General features: G+C 35.9%; 1 protein-coding gene across 10 annotated transcripts in view; it reads right to left on the bottom strand.

The window, feature by feature from the left end:
• PCLO (piccolo presynaptic cytomatrix protein) overlaps window positions 1-17,724 on the bottom strand; it is a 315,212-nt gene that overhangs the window by 63,999 nt on the left and 233,489 nt on the right. For 4 of the 10 annotated variants that reach the window (XM_068189560.1, XM_068189561.1, XM_068189564.1 and 1 more), the window contains exons 13-17: window positions 16,086-16,297; window positions 10,687-10,737; window positions 9,705-9,835; window positions 9,151-9,177; window positions 5,659-5,752 (exon numbers count right to left, since the gene is read on the bottom strand). In XM_068189560.1, coding sequence (XP_068045661.1) covers window positions 5,659-5,752; window positions 9,151-9,177; window positions 9,705-9,835; window positions 10,687-10,737; window positions 16,086-16,297 — 515 coding nt within the window. Of the gene's footprint in view, window positions 1-5,658; window positions 5,753-9,150; window positions 9,178-9,704; window positions 9,836-10,686; window positions 10,738-16,085; window positions 16,298-17,724 lie in introns of those variants that run through there. The other 6 variants (XM_068189562.1, XM_068189566.1, XM_068189563.1 and 3 more) reach the window with 4 other exon arrangements.

The raw sequence follows: 17,724 nt of genomic DNA, 5'->3' as shown, positions 1-17,724 counted from the left end.
TTTCTCATCACCAGATCTGTCTGAATGCAGACGTCTGCCTGAAGTGCATTTGAGTGTGAATTTCAAATGTATGATATCAAACACACTATTTACATAACCTCATCTGTGAAGACCAGGCTTTAATGCCTGCAGAATTCAGTGTAGTCAGTGAGTCTGCAGGTGATCCAGGCATGTGGACAAGTAATACTGTTGGGTATTAATGACAGCTGTCAAAACCCATTATCTGCAGATCTTGTTAGGCTTGATAGCTGTGTCCAGCACTCTTCTATAGGCCATAGGAGGAAACAAGTAATCTTTAAATATGACAAGAGAGCACAAGACAGAGAAATTGTTGACCAAAGTAGTTGACCTTATTGTAAAGAATGACCTGAGAGTTTTTCCAGGAGTCTTTGAGGACATGTAGGGGCAGGATTGATTACTGATTTTGCATGATAGGGCAAAAGGCTATAAGGTGGTTGGAAAGGCAGTAATAAATTATGTGGCTTGAAAGAAATAAGGACAAAATCCTGTGGGTTGTAGCGTGTCTGCATAGTCAGGCTGAGAAGTTAGAAATGAAGAATGCAAGCATTACTGAATAAAAGAGAACTCTTCACATACTAGAATTAAAGAATTCAGAAGAAGAATTCTTATGTGATAGTTGAGGTTGTCATCCTAACAGAAGCAACCTGTCACTCACTGCTCTATTAATTGGCTGCTGGGCACAGAGGGACAGCAAAGGATCAAGTCATTGCTCAAAATTATAAGCTATACCAATTATTGTACATATTGCATATACTTGCCATGAAAGCACTCTTGGCTATTTACAGACAGAACCACAGGATATTCTGAGATGGGAGTGACTCACAAAGATCATTGAGTGCAACTCTTAAGGGGATGGTCTGTACATCCAGGATCGAACCCCCAACACTGGTGTTATTGGCACCATGATCTCATCAAGTTCCCTCCACTGCCCCTTCTTTTCATGCACCAACAGACTAAAAGGGTTCCTAAGAACCTGCAATTGCCTTTAAGTGATAATTTAATCTCATCATTATTTATTCAGAATATCATCTGCTCCCAGCCGACTTTATAAAAATGCGCAACTATGCAAAGCCAATGTCTACGAAAAGATAATTTAAATCAGCATATCCTGGAAAACCCACACAAAGGGGAATTAAACTATTTTTAGAATCAACAATGCACTATTTAAACAGGCAGCAGCATGACTTAAAACCTAAGATCAAAATATTTGGGAGCAATTATTTAATCTTTCTGTTTTATTCTTACATAATTAAGCAATATTCTTCTTAAGCATTCATTAAAAAAAATCCTGCAAAAATGAAAGCAAAATTTGAACAGAAATACTATTTTTTGAAAATTTTTTACATACTATTTCTAAAGCTGATTTCCTTGACTGAATAAAATACTTTTTCTTTGCTGTTCCAATAAAGTTTTGAAACTGCAGCATGAAAAATAACCTGAAAAAGTGAGCTGAGCACCCACTGGTCCATGATGCTTTTGACTTCTAGAATGTTACAATTTTCGGCTGGTGCTATATTTAGTATATGTATTTTTACCATTTAAAAAAGGGATAGCACAAATACTTTTCAGAAATGTATTGTCACAGTTGTTGCTAATTTGAGAGGAGATTTCTTCTTGATGACTGTGCAAGGACAGAGAGAAAAATGTATAGATCCAGGAAATGGAGAAATAAAACGCCTAAGGTTTGAAAAAATTTTGGTAGAAAGAGAAAAATAGAAAAGATTTTCAAGTAACTGCAGCTGTACTTGGCTAGCTTCTTTGCAATAGTGTGATAATAAAATTGTGATGAAAACTTACAGCACTCTAAGCTTCTTTACAAAATCTATTTTAAGCTTTTTCGTTTAATAAAGCTTTTATAAAATATTCTGTCAATGAAAAACCATGAAAAGACCTTTTTTAGGCAGAGTGCATGAAATGAGTTTCAAAGCAGAGGAAAATTTGCTTTTCTGAAGATGTATCTACGTACCACTATGGCGGCAAAGAGCCCTAAATGGCTGCTGATTTTAAAAACAGACACTTCCCCATCACAGCAACGTAGGCTTGTGCCTGACATCACTCAGTTTTAGGCTGTGAATCCTGAAGTTCAGATGCTCATCAGGAATATAACAGACAGCAATACTGAAATGGGTTGCAGGAAGCCTCTATTTGTCTCAACAGGGCTTTCTGCAAGCGGGCAATGTACCAGAAGGAAAATGAATGTCACAAGAAGAAGGAATGCAGTTTCTGCATATTGGGAATGTCATCTGAGTTTCAAACATACTCTTAGGCTGTCTAGGGACAGACATATTCAAAAGAAAATGAAGGAATTTGCAGAAACAGACAATGTGAAAAATATTGTCTCTTATGGAAGGCATAACCAACCCCCCAGGTACAGAAGAGCTTGTTTCTCGTTCTGAATGTCTGAATGTTATGGATAGTGTCTGCCTGTGTAGCTAAATATGCACTACTTAAAATATTTAACACATATTCCTTGAAAATTTCATACTAGGATTTGCATTAGAAAATAAATAATTTTAATGCAGCTTGTTTTTTTCCTTTCTGTTAAAAGCATATTACTATAATTACCTCAGAAATGATACAAAATATTGTAATTTCAGTCAGGATGTTTGATGATTAGAAATTAATGTATTAGGTAATCCATTACAGTAATTTTTGTTTACATTCATATTTAACATTTTATTGTTCCCTATATCGATGTACTTTGGTACATGGGAGGACAAATAGACTTTTTTTAGGTCACTTAGGATCTTAATTTCTTTTGTCCTAGATATTAAATAAGATTTAAATACCAATGCTTTACTGATTCATACAAAAGATGTCCTTACTTTTGGAAATAAGAAACAGGCTTCCACATCACTCAAAGACTGAAAATATTACTCTTTCTAAATATATTACCTTCAAATTACAGACATAAGTTGCAGCAAAACTCTTTGCTTTTTAGAATTATTTCATATAAGTAAATGCTTTTATTTGCTTTCTGGCAAGTAAGAAATTGAGGCAAAGAAAGCCACACCTTACAGTGTGGTCATACAGCATACCAATGGCATCACCAGCAACAGAATTTATACCTTTTATCATCTTCACCTTAAATCATTCTAATGCTTTCTTTCTTGCTCTGAGTAGGTATTGGACTTAGCAATTACTGCATAACATTTGTAATATGTGTACTCAGACTTCCTCTCAAATTGTAATTATTTCTACTTTATTACTTAACAAACCCCTTAAATTACTAAATATTCACAGTTTAATTTATTTTTTTCTGCAACTGTCAAAGCAAAATTTGCTATAAATGTGATAAAGCTAATCATTCTGACCTTGAAAAAGTCTGTTTCATTTCAAAGAGTGATCTATTTCCCATAATTATTTTCACTTTAATTTCAACTAGTTTATGAAAGGGAAAAGGAAAATAAAAAGATTGTACAATCAGCTAATGTCTAGACAGTGATGTTAAAAGGACTATATTAGGAAATATTTAGTAATACTTATTTGCTGTCTGCAAGCAACACATGCTTTGATGGAGAGAGAAAAGCATGGGGAAAAGGAAATGTTTCTTTGAAGAAATACTGTTTATAAAAATTCATGAATTTATGTTTGAATGTGACTGCTAACTCCGTATAAGAGTGTGTGATGCAGTTTTGCTTGTTTGGTGAACAGAACACTCATTCTCTGTCAAATGCAATAATTGTCCTGTATTTCTAGCTATATCCGTAACTATTTTGAAATATACATTTGTGAGGGTTATGAGTACAAATGATGGTCTCTTAAATGGTGAGAGTTCTTCAGACTGTGGAGGATACCTATTATCAGCATTAAACTATTTGTGATTTAGATATGTGTTTCACTGTAGATTCTCTAAGCCAGGGCATGGAATTTTGTAGGAGAAAAGTCACACATCCTGGTGTCTTAGCGGTAGATACAAGCCATGGAAAGGTATGGAAGGAAACTGTTCTCTGCACACACTTCTGTGTGACAAGATGCTTAAATATAAAAGATATGTGGTGCTCAAATGAAGTTTATACACTTAAAACCATAAACACTGCATAAAAGTCTCAGAGGAAGGCAAAAGGAGGGGATTTGCAAATAGAAAGCAAAAATGCAAAGCATTCAACATGCAAACTAAAGGCAAATTTAATCAAATAATGGTCCAAAAACTGACATCAAAGATACAAGATATTTTCTTGTCATAAAAATCAGTGTCCAGGAAACGGATAATATCATTATCCATTTGCAAAGCACCAAACAGCCATTGAATTTACAACACCCCAGCACTCTTCATAACAGCTCTGTGAAATGTCACAGCAGAACCCCCAAGCAAATTAAGAAAACACAAGAATCTTTCTTAGATGAAAAGCTGAGTTTGGAAATTTTGTAAAGACTTACCAAATACTTTTGTAAACCAAAGAAAACTTAGGGTTTCTGTTGCAGCTAGGAAAACATCAGTGTGTTTTTTTTCTGATTGTTTAATTTTCAAATAGTTACCATTTATAAAAAGCTTGCATGAAGCAGTGAGAAAACCCCATAAAAGCACTATCTACAACAGGACACCTCTGAAGTACTGCCTGTCAAGTCCAACGTGAAGATTACATGAGCAACAAGACAATTCCCTCTGTGGGAAGGGTTTTATTCCATGCAAAAATGTGTATCTTAATCTATGTTCCTCTCAATGGACAAGAAGAAAGAAAAATGAAATTTTAAATTGGGAAGATTTTATTGAAGTCTTGGGGTTGTGATGGAGAAGAATATTAAAAGCATTGGGAAATCTAATCAGTACAGAGCCTGGTTATTCTGGGCTTTTTTACAAGTACTGAAAGTTTAAATGGCATTGTAAAGTGAAGTTGAAAGTACCATGAACAAAACAGAAAGAAAGGCAAAAAGATTCAGGACTGCATGCAAATCCAGTACTCTATAGAATATACTTCATAATTTTAAAAACTGAATTGATCATTATTTCGCCCATTATATCTTTTTCAAATTGGTTAGAAGTCCTTTATGAGAAGAGATGGAGGAGTAGAGGACTCAATTGCCTCACACTGCTTCAGAAGGACAGTTAGGAGTTAGGAAGCTGCCAAGAAACTGAGAAGACTCTGCAGACATCCTTCCCAGATGTGAGTTAAATTTTTCTATGTCAAGGAAATCAAATATCCTCTGATTTTTTTTCATGTGATTCATGAAATTGGTGATAAATATAAAAATGTATATCTTAAAAATGTATAAAAATGATACATATTTTTAAAATAAAAATGGTGGGAACTGTGCTTTGTGTTAGCTTGCATGGCTTTTGGAACAAAAAGTGACTATGATTTCTGCATTTACTTCAGAAACTTATGCCTTAATTTATTACCTTATTAATTTATTCCATTATAATTTTTTTAAATTGCCACGTCTGTACTTATAACATGATTATGAGTGTAATCCCTACACATTACCATATGAATAAGTAGAAGGGCAAGAAAAGAGTATTTTCACAGGAGGCTCTATCAGAGGCAAGGAAAGAATTCCAAATTTCTCCTAAATATGGCAAGATTTTACAGGGGGTCAGAGAATTGCCAGTAGCACTGCTCCCTTCACAGTGAGCATTGCAGACCATGCAAATAATAAAGCAGCAAACAGCACTGAAGAGCACCACCAGCCACGCACCTGCTCCATGGAGATATTTTTATAAATGACTGTCTGATTCCACTCAGGATTCAAGCTTTTCTGTATGTACTTGGTTCTCCGCTTGTACTCAGCACTGAATTTGAACAAAAGAACAAAACATTACATTAGCGATCTTTTGTTTCTTTCAGGTCTAATACAAAAGAAACCCAAAACACCCACAAACCAAAAACCAGAAAAAGAAAAGAGCTGTATATTTCATTTCTGCAACAATTCAGGGTTACGAGAGGACAATGACAGCCTTTGGGATGTTTTCTTTGGTATGCTTTTATGAGATAGTCTTTTAAAACATCTCCTGACTCTTCAGCAGGCTTGCTCTGCCTAAAACCATTTCAAGATAAAGCATCAGTCAGTATATGCACATAGGCTTTATCCTCTCATTGTAGGTACTGGGTATTGGGCTCTGATTCTAAATTAAGATGATAATGCATTGATTGCTTTTCCACGACCATCACATTAGAACTTAAAGTAGCACAAATTCATTATATTTATAGGATGCAATCTCTAATTACAGGAATCCCATCTCACAAACACATTTAATGAATGCCATACAGTAACTAATATCCTGTTAATGATTGAAACACTAATTTCTTATTGATCCTGTTCTCTGCCTATCCCTCTAACTGTACTGGAAAGAAACATAAAAGTGCATCGTGATCACTTTTTTTTCTTTTGTCAATAGCTAAGAACAAATGTTTGGCTGCATAATGTTTTTAAAATAATTTACTAATGCTTTATATTGTACTTTACATTTCCTGAGTGTGGAGAAAGCAATACACTAATCTTAAACAGAATATGGATTCATCTAGCTCTGTGAGCTTTGATGTTAGATTTGCTTTCATTCCAATTTTAATTTAAGATAAATTTTAATGGAAAACTAAAAAACATGGGTAGGAGAACACTAGAATATTTTAATACTCTGAAAACCCCACAAGATTTAAGGTAAAGAAACTCTTTTTGTCAATCTGCAATATATACCTGCTACATCTATTACTAAACAAAATGTTCCCAGGACTGTTCTCCAGCACTGAGACAAAATGGCACAACATAACGTCTATATGTCATATTAGATTATTTTATGGTTCCCCTACAACAACTTTTGGTAGTGTACTATTCTCACTTCTGATTTAACTGTTTTGGTTCACACTGTGGCATGGTCCCAGACCTAATGTACTGATTCCTTTTGTATGAAATTAACTGAGAAGGATCACTCAGGAACACATTTAATCATCCAGTCACTAATGTGTACCATAGCTGGTACCAGGTTGGAACAGTTCTGATTTAGGGTTATGTGAAAGATACACGTGCTTTACATGCACATATATGTTGATATGGGGATTTTAGCACCAGCATTTTCACCCCATAAATTCAATTCTGCTGTGCACTGATCCCATCTAATTAATCTGGTTAGCAGAATGGCTTTATTCTCCAAAATGAGGTGGCTCTATCCAAGATGCCTACTAGCCTGATACCTCGAAGTGAAAGGGATTTGTAGCTATTTTCCCACTCATTTTTTCGCTAGTCATTCTATGTATTTCCACATATTTTCTTGGAAATCTTGCTATCCACTGTCTTTCTGTTTATTGAAAAATGTGAAGGCTTTTGGGACCTATGAAACAAAGTGTCTGTTCACCTCCCCTTATGAGAAGAAAGCAGCAGCTCTCCAGATTTCAGGGAATTCTATCAGCCATAACACAGAATGGCAAGGATGATTTAAAATCGAGGGGGACCAAGAGCATATGAAAAAGAAACTCACACAAAGCTGTCTCTTTGCTTATCTTGGACAGAAAGCTGAAATGCACAATCTGAATTCATTTTGAAATGAGATTTTGATGGCAAATAGTATTAAGTAATGCATTTAAAGTTTTAAAGCACCCCAGTAGCCTTCTTTTCCCACTCTCTGGTATGAGAAAAGCATCCCCTGCCTAGAACATCCTGTTTAGATGTCCTATGACCTACTGGTTTTAGGGAACTGCTATACTTTCATTTCGTGAAGAAAGTGGGAAAGAATCCTTTGTGCACTCAGCCAAGAAAATGACACCAACACTCCCTTTCCTTTCTTGGATCTCCTTTTGCAATATAACTTCATCACCTTTTCAAAGTTTCTGATTCTTTTTTGAAGTATGTGAGAAGGTGATTCATGCAGTGTTGAGTTCCAGAGCTTGCAAAAGATGAATTTGTTGTTAACATGGCAGCTCTGAAATATTTCCAGTGAAGTCCATGGACTATTTGGATCTAAACTGTAAGGGTGAGCTGAGCCCACATCCATGTAGTCTATGGTCTGTATCTGTTGCAGAGGGAGGCAGGATACCTTGACCTCTTCCAGGGAGGTGCAGAACCAGGCTAAGCTGGATGGCAGATGAAGGTTTCTAGGCGTCTAAAGGGAAGGATCTGGCAAACACATTAAGTTCATACCCCTGATGCACCTTCCCCCCAACAATTAACAGAGCAACAATTAACAGATTAACAGATGAAGATGCTTTAATAAAATTAATTAATTTACCCAGTCACTGGTATGTCACTGATTATGAAATAATTTGCATTTGAAATTCAGAGTATTGCTGTGTGAAAAGATACAAACAGCATATCTCTTTTATTTGTATTTTCTCTCTGATTCCTTAATTATAACTTATTAACATATAATAAAATGTATTACATATAATGAAAAAAGCCTAATGGAATAACTGTGTTAAAAAGTGTAATAGAATACATGTATGAAATGTGTAATTTTAACACACTAATTAAATAATTTTAGTAATTAAAAAAGAGACAGATGATAGAAATCCATTTATTGGAATTAATCTGCTCTCTTGTTTAGTCGGGGTATTATATTACTTTTAAACAAATTTAAAACTGGGGTTGAAATATTTCTTATGTGCTTAGCCTGGGCTGATATTAGCATATCTTGAGAATTGTCTTTTTTTTCCAGGAAAAACAAGTAACTCCTAATTTCAATAATTAAATTTTAAGTTTTTTTACCACAAATAACTACTTATGTGGTCAAGCAGATTTAATTGTCCATCTGGGCAATTATCTAGAATTATACCTGGCTTTAATGTCTATACACTGTGCAAGGTAAATAGAGAAAAATATTCCATTTTTTACCAAAAAGAGCCTGTTTCTCTTGGCAGTAACACCGTTCAAAATCTTGACACAGGTTCAGAGTTAATTATTTTTCAAGTTTCAATGATTGAGAATGAAGTTTTAGATATCTCTGAACTAAATTCTTCCAGACTTCAAAAGACATTTTGCTTGTCGTCAGAGTTTGGTCTTAAGAATAATACTGCACAAAGAAGCATTAACTACTTATTTCCAGTTCCTGAAATGACCTAATTAGTAAGTGAAAAACAAAACCATACCACAGTTTCATGCCATCAGAACGCAAGAGAACTCTGTAGTTCAATGTACAGGCTCATTTTCTCATTCATGAATACAGAAAATGAAAGAATAAAGTTGGAAGATAGTACACTCTACCTGGCATTTTGGACAACCATGACTTGTCTGCATATCCAGAATTTACAGAGTTAGGAACACAGAGGAAGCAGCATAAGAGAAAATGAGAACAGAGATGGAAGAAAACATGAATAATGTTTCTAGTATCAGAATCAAAGGAAATAGAGGCATTAAGAAGAATAAGTCTAGCATGGACTGAGCTACAAATAAAAGTTATTCAGTAGTAACCCAAGTCTCTACCTTCAGGAAAAAGTCTGTGATTTTCTTTATTCCCTAAAGGCCAAGTTACATGCAAAACTATAACAGTGGCATGTTTTAAAACAATAAACCTAAACAAAACTAAAATCCAATTCTGCATAACTTGGCAACAAGTTTAAACTCATACATTATCGGAGGAACACACCTTTAGTTCAAAGTCTTATTTCTATATCAGTGAATATACCTGCAAAATTCCCACCCATTGCTGGTGTTGCACCTGGATTTTCCACAGCAATAACCCTTAGTTCTGTTTCTTAATGCCACATAGCGAACCTAAACTAAAAGAAAGTTCAGGTTAAAATTTGTCCTACACTTACCCTCTCCCTGGAAGAAGATAAACTTTAACAAAGGGGTCTGAATAGCCATTGTTGTCTCTGGGAGCAAGGTTTCTTGCCTGAAGGATGTGGATGATAAGGTTGCCAAGGTGTTTGTCATAGTTGACTTGAAGCTAGTGAATGCATTAAAACACAATAGGGTTATTTTTTACTTTTAGTTTTAGAGTGATTCAATATTTCCTAAACCCTTTGAATAAAATGAGTTTTAGACCTCTATGTTTCATCAAAATAAACACATTTCAGAAGTCTCTGTCTCTTTCTCCTGACTAGAATGAGATGCTAGATCATCTCACTGGTCCTTGAAAAAAACGAAAACACCCATAATCCAATCAGGAAAAAGCAAAGGAAATTTGAACCCTCGATATTATTCTGATCAATAGCTAGTTTATTGAGTGTTAAATACACACATCCTATCTATCTGGAGGTCAAGTCTGACATGGATGTTCTAATATTATGGAAAGACTCTTAGTGCTAATATAGAAAAGAGGTTAATCAAGAGGGAAAAAGCCCCCAGAAATCTATAGGAAGTTAGGCTTCACTTGTTCTGCTGTTCTCTTTTTGAGTGTTTTAAAAGGCTAAAGTCAATTTACATAAGGGATAACCATAAACTTGGTATGGCATGGAAATAAATACACTGCACTATAAGAAACCCACAGCGACTCTTGCTTTAATGTAAACAGACTGGAATTTCTAAGGAAAACCACAATAAGTGGCCAAAGATTAAGGATTAGAATGAATTTAACTATCCTTTTAGTCCCTTTATGAACAGCAGCATTTTCCATTCTTCTGGTTGTATTTCATAATCCAATGTTAAAGACGGGTGTAAAAATCAAGCATTGACTTACATTGGTGACATTTTAAGGGATTTGAGTTGAATGACAGAGATAGTTTTCTGCAAACTTATATCACAGAAAAACACAGCCAGTATCAACAACAATCTACTCAGCAAAAACTACACATTTACCTGTATTTCTCCAGTGATTGGATGGGAAGCAGACTTTGTAGTTTCCGTGGGCTGCCAGATTAAAAATACATAGATTTTCAAAATTAACTTTTTTAACAGGTGTGGTTTATACTGCTGCATTGCCACATTTTTTTTAACTTTGTCCAGTTTTTACAGTCAAAACTATGTTATGTATTTCAACAGCACTTAAAGTCCAGCCCAGCCATTTTGATCAGCCTTTATGCAGGTACAGAAGCAGACAACTTCAACACTAAATCTGTACAGTCTGACCAGACAAGGAGGTATGGGGATAAAAAACCACATAGCATTAACCCTGTCTAACAAACATGAATGCTGCCAAGAAAAAGAATGGAGCATGCCAAATAAACACAGCCATATATTTCTGTCAATATGAGAAAGTCAGAGAGGCAAAAGTTACTCTAATTTCAACTGAGTTTAGGTGAAACTGGGTAGAAAGACTGGAGATGGTACTAAAACTAAGTGGTGTGTATAAAGTGGATTACACAATTGCAAGCTACCTCATATAATGTCTTTTACTTTATTCTGTGTTTTCTGATAGTCAATTCAGCTACAACACTTCAAGTTCCTCCCCACACTTTCTGTGACATGAAATTTAAATTTTCTGTCCTCACTTTCCTCTCTCCTTTATGATTAAACTTGTCTAGGTTTTCGATAAAAGCAAAATAATCCTTTATGTTTCTCTCTGCCTTTTTTCCCCTCTCCTGTTCGTTTGTGGAAAATAATATTACCACTTGATTAGAATCCTGAACTCACAAAAATATGCTGTTCTATTAAATGTTGGTGTCCTTGAGCCACTCTAGACCAACCTCTAATCTGCAAGCCATCAGTCAAGCAAGAAAGCTCTGTTTCAGTAGTAGGATTTGAATATTTTTGTGTTCTCTCCATATCTACTTTCTTGGTTGATGCAGCAGAAAACAAATGGTGCAAACAAGGACAAACCTACTGTTCTCTGGAGACTGGTCTGGAAGCTGTCATTTCCTATTCCTCCAGATGTGAGCAGCTGCCTTACATTATTCCATGTAATTTGTATTTCTATCACTTTCCTAGAAAAGTAAAAACCACCTGCCTCTTTTGTGCTGCCAGACACCCCAAGAAAACCTTTCAAGGCTCTTTTAAGATGTTGGACATCAACTGCTTTAAATTAGGCCAATGAAGTGCCCACATTTCCTGCACCACAGCATGAAGTTAAGGTGATGCACTACCCTTTTCAGGTTTGTGTTGAAGAAGCATCCACTCAATCAGTCAGATCTACAGATGAGAACTAACCAGAAAATTCACAGCTAAACACTATCACAATGAAAACACAGGAGAAAACTAGCCCAAACCTGCATGTTATATGGATATATTCACTGTCTTGTGTTGCCTTATTCTTTTTTGGTTTACTGTTTACCTTGCCTTCCAGATGTGTTTCTTTAGGAGCACAAGCTTTACCAGAAAATAAAAAACAAAACCAAAACCAAATGCAAGCCAAACTTGATTTGTCTGTAAATGCATTTTCATCCAAAAAATAATTCTCATGAAAAATTTTATAATCAGCTTCTCTTGGTACCTTACAAAGCTTTTAAAGAAGTTTAATTCATCCAACAGCTAAAATAAGTCATCAGTAGTCTATAAAATGTTCTGAATCTGAAATGAAATTTTAGATTAGTAGCAAAATACTACTAAAACTTGTTAGGTCCTTGACAAGACTATTCAAACAGTGAATTTCACTGATTTTGCCAAAGACAGGGAGCTACCTGAGCATCATGCAGTCATTCAAAGTAGGGCATAAATGGCTTATATTTCTCATACTTTACCTCTACAAATGGATTTTATTATACGTAATAGTTCTGACCTCAGGCTCTACTAGCACTGACAATACTGGCACCACCAAAAATAACATGGAGCTAGCTGTGTTGTGGCTACAAAATCACTGCCAGCTAGTATAAATGCTGTCATTCTTCATGAGTTGGAAAGCAAGAATAATGAGTTTGCTCACTCCTAATGTAATGTAATATGGAATGTATGAGTATGGATAATGTAGGAGGAGTTCATAGAGAAGGGAATGGGCATGATGAATTTGTATTGAGACTTCCAAAGGTGGTTAAGCTGTAGTTTGTAAAGTGGACTCTGTAAAAATAACTGTGCACTTTTATGATTCTTTATCTTTGTTGAATCACTGTATCATTTACAAGCCTGTGATTCAATACATAAAATATTCTGTCTTCTCTGATGTCAGCAGATCTAAACTTTATTATGAAGAATTACCTATATATTTTAAAGAAACATGAATAATTTAGGCTGAAAGAGACCACTGAAGGCCACCTGGTCTAACCCCCAGCTCAGAACTGGGCCAGCTTTGAAACTGGTTCTGTATTGAGAGGCAGAGATGTAAATAAGTATCTTCCTTTATCGTGGCTTCAGTGAGGATTAATTTGTAAAGAGGGAAATTATTTCACAGTTGGCTTTTTTAGGAGCTAAGGGACCTGAGGATTCAGATAAAAAAGCAATCCATTCTTCATATTAAATGTTTCTATAGGTAATTTATATCCTGGATGTAATCTTCACCATAGAATCATCATGCATTTACACTAAAAAAGAAACAGGTCTGCACAAGATATTGTCAGCACAAGGCTTCCAAGTGTTAAATTTCTCCTGCGGTGGCTAATCAATTTCAGCCTAATTACTTTTGATACTCCCACATGCACTCACACACCCTGTGTAAGAGATGGTGCTTTGTAATGCCATCACACCTGCTCAATGACGAGCATGAGGTGAAACTGATTAATGCCAGGCTTTGATGCACTATGCACTATCACCTTCTGTAGTAACAATAAATATGAGAAAATGGGCACTGCAGAATATGGCAGAGACCACAACAACATTTCTAGGGTGCATATTCTACACAAAAATCCTTTAAAAAGTAATCACTAAAAATAAAAACAGTTGCAAAAACAAGATCTAGGCAGTTTGGATATTTAGTCTGTCATGATACTTTGGCAGGGGTGCAGCCTGCCTAGAAATGCTGTCAGCCCAAGGCAAAGAGCAGTTCCAGAAAGGATGAGCTTTCTCTTCTAACAGAGCTCAGCACCATTATAAACTTGGCCTGAAGTCAATGAACAAAAACTATACAAGTCAACAAGAGCTATGCTTGTTATGAAAGAAATGCCTCTCAACATGATTTTCACAAATAAGCAAAGAATGGTTTAGATATTTACCTGACTAGTTCTGACTTTTGCATGTCCTACATAAAGGCTAATAATTTTTTGTTTCATCTTTATAAGCCTAGAGCAGAATTTTCATAAAAGAATCCTAAATCCTCTGTGAAGCCAGAAATTAAATTTATACATCTAACTTTAGGTGACCTGTTACAGTGCCAAAGCTGGGAACCCAGTCTCCTCAAGTGGACAGAACGGGGCACCTCTCCAGGATATACTGCACAGCAAGGACTTATTCCATACTGTGAATTTAGGAGTGTGATTCATCTCACCAAATGTGAGATCTACATTTCAGCATAGATGGTGGCATGTGCACTCAGCCCTGATCTCTGCATGCATTGCTTGCACTGTGATGGCAGGTTTCACCCGGTCACAGGAACTATACTTCAGAAACTTATCATTCTTAGTGGCAAAAGCCATGCACATGGCAAACAAGTTCATACGTAAATGTACACAATATATCCAGAGTATGCTGTAGTGAATCTAACTATTGACCTAAGGATGAAGCAATTCTCCTACATCCCTGAAGTTAGATCCAGTAAATATTGTCATACGGATTTAACTTCTGCATCACACTCCTGAATTAGTTTGTAGAAAGTCTATGGGCATTGTGGCAAGACAGAATTACTAGCCAAACCAAACTGATCAATAAATATCTTCCTGGCTTGTACTAAATTGCTAAATGAAAAAGATTTTTGTGTTTCCTCTCACATGGAAGTTATGTTGGCATGTAGAAGAACTGTCTGAAAGGAGCAGACACCATTTGCTAGTTCTGGTTCATGCAGTACCTAGCTCATCTGTCCAAATCACAGATATAGCTTCAACACCACAAACCTAAAAACATAACTATAATGCAGTAGGAACCTGACAAGTTCCAAAAATGAATAAAGGTGCAGAGTAATAAGTGTTTAGAAAGCACTTTGTTTGCAATGTGAAGCATTGTAAGTGTGTCAGAAGCTGGATATTCAGGATAGCAATCAGCAGTCTTGCAAATTGCTTAAGCAAATGCAGTCTTCAAAGAACTGAGTTTCACTTCAGGTCTTGACTTTTTTGACACAAAATGCAAAAATGTGACAGATAACTTTATGACCTAGTTTTCAATTTTAACTGTGAAAAAATGCTACTAAATTCCCACTCTTCCCTTTTTAGGTGTGCAGATGCACAAAAACTTCAGCTGAGGAATGGACAGGATGTGGCAAAGAAAATGAGAAATTATGCTTGACAAGTTCACAGGAATTAGCTAGTGACAAACACATTTTAATGGCAAATGTTTCCAATTTCAAATTGTTTTCAATCCTTCCCTGGCTTTCAGAGACTTACTATTGCTATGATTATTCACAGCTTGTAACACTTTGAGCAGTAGTTTAGTACAGAGAGGAAAAATTATGGTCTCAGCACTATCAGCTTCTTTAGTGGAAATAGTACCTCACTGTTGTAGATGTCGGTGAACCCAATGGGAAGAATGATGATGTATGACTTATTTCAGAAGGCTGAATGATTTCTTTATTATAATTGTGTTATGATACATTAATATACTATATAAAAGAGGATACTAAAAACTACATGCTGCTTTCTCTAACTATTATATCTAACTCCTCACAACTCGTGACCCTGTTCTCCAGAGTCCAGACACAGGTGGATCCAATTGGCTATCAGGACCAAACAATCCACCTTGATCCAACCAGGCATTCGCTCTAGGTAAACAGTTCTCCAAACACATTCCACAAGAGAAAAACAAGGAGCAGAAATAGAAATCTTTTTCTCTTTCACTTCTCTCTGTGCACCTTTATAAAAATCCTGAGAGAAAGAAAGAAATGTGCTTACCACACCTCACCACCATGTAGGATGCACTTAAAAAGCAAGAGCAACAAAGGCTGTAAAGGGCAGTTATTTTGTTTAACAATAATATTAAGTTTGTATTTTTTTTTTTTTTAGAGAGACAAATCTCTTGGATAAATCATGTAATCTTTATGTCCAGATTCAATATCTTAACATATTGTTAATATATTAACAATATGTTGTTAATATATTAACATATGTCATGTCAATAACATGTCATTGTTATCCAGGATACGAGTTTTCCAAGAAGTGATGGGATTTCTTGCTACACTAAAGGAGGTAAACAGGCAGATTCTTCCTGTCATCAAAATGTTTATGCTCCATAACTTGGACACTTCTTACCTTGCTGCTGTGCCGCTTTTTGCTCACTGAGGGAGAACCAGGCTGACCAGGGCTAGGAACAGCACTGGAGGTGGCAGAAGTGGTTCCAGAGTGGACATGAGATCCCTTTTCCACTCCTGAAGTAGCAACCAGAGGCGACTGCTGTAGAGAAACCTTTTGGAGCTCTGCAGCCAGCTGCTTGGGATCAACCCCTGGGGACTTTGCTTTATCTACTGGATTAAAGCAAGAGAGCTTTGTATTGACAACTGTCAGCACATTCAGATCCATCTTGCCACAGGACAGGGACAGCAAAACAATCCTTACAAGTTTTCATGTCATCTGCCTGTATACTTTGAAGATGCAAAAGGCATCCTGTGAAAAATAGACATCTCTCCCACAGCACCGGCATCCCAATTCCAATCTTTCTGTGCTAGTGCTACTTACTAGTGCTCTTTACCAAAAAAGCTTTCTGAGGAGGTACTTCCAGGTGAAGAAAAACAGGCATTGCTGATCATCTTGAATCAAACAGGAGCAAATTACAGTTTTAAAGACTGGCCAGTGCTATCATTCACTGTTTGAAACTGGTCCAGTTTCACTAAGTATCTGAACTTTCTTTAAAAGTTTTAGATCTCATTTTAACTTTTTGTAAATCAATTGGACATTGAACAAAACTGCTCCTGAGATAATTTACACAAAAATAAAGAGGAAAAAGCCTAAAAACTTTACTACCACAAATTAATCAAAGAAGAATATATGTAAACAAATGAAGGCTAAAAGCCCTGATTCATCTTTCCTTATTACTCACACCGTTGTGAGGCTTCTGTAGTAGGAGTCTGATTGCCCTCCCTGCTGACCAGGAATGAGTGGGAGGAATTCACCCTTTGGAGACAGCAATTTCTATTTAACATAGAAATTAAGTCAAGTAAGTCTCATATGTACTAGACTGAATAGAGTTAAAAGAATGCTAGGCACAGCTTGGTTCCCAGGTTCTCAGAAGTAGGAGAGGCTAAAAATGAGACTTCAGCCTTATCCTGCCTGCTTGGTTAATTTAATTTTTCTTTCAGAGAAAATGGAGATTGTTCCCTTCTAAAGCACAAGCAGTCTGCCAAACCTCAGAGGTAATGGCAATAACTCTACAGAGTTGTTCCAACTTAGAAACCACTATAAGATTGCCAGACTACGAGGAAACGTGACTGCAAGAATGGAACAATTTTCTTATATTTCTGTTCCTTCTCATGTTGAGTTTTCTTCATTAATATAAAAGCTGTTTTATTCTAGTTTTTGTCCTTTCCAAAACTGATTTCAGTGTCTTTCAATGCTTTTAGTGGTTTTGATCTGCTCACAAATTAAAAAAAAAAAAAAAAAAAAAAAAAAGGTATCTCTGCTTCAAAGCTCTGTTATACTTAGTCTTTGCTTTCAATGACTATCAATAACATCAATTTTCAACTAAAGGTAGCTTGATGGTAAGTGTATTAATAGCTAGGAACTTTTACATGTCTAGAAAATGGAAGATTCAATACAGGTAACTTAGGTACTGGTTGACAGAAGAGCAGCCACAAAACCACAGAAGCCAGAGCAGAGCCACTGAATGGTGAGTGAAGCAAATTTCATCTGCACTGAGCTTGCTGACGGGGTGCACTACTAGTAAGATTGTGGATGC

The sequence above is a fragment of the Anomalospiza imberbis genome, chromosome 5 (assembly GCF_031753505.1).
Source record: "Anomalospiza imberbis isolate Cuckoo-Finch-1a 21T00152 chromosome 5, ASM3175350v1, whole genome shotgun sequence".
Taxonomy (NCBI): Eukaryota; Metazoa; Chordata; class Aves; order Passeriformes; family Viduidae; genus Anomalospiza; species Anomalospiza imberbis.
Note: the sequence above shows the minus strand (reverse complement) of the source record. Positions and strands in the feature narration are given on the sequence as shown.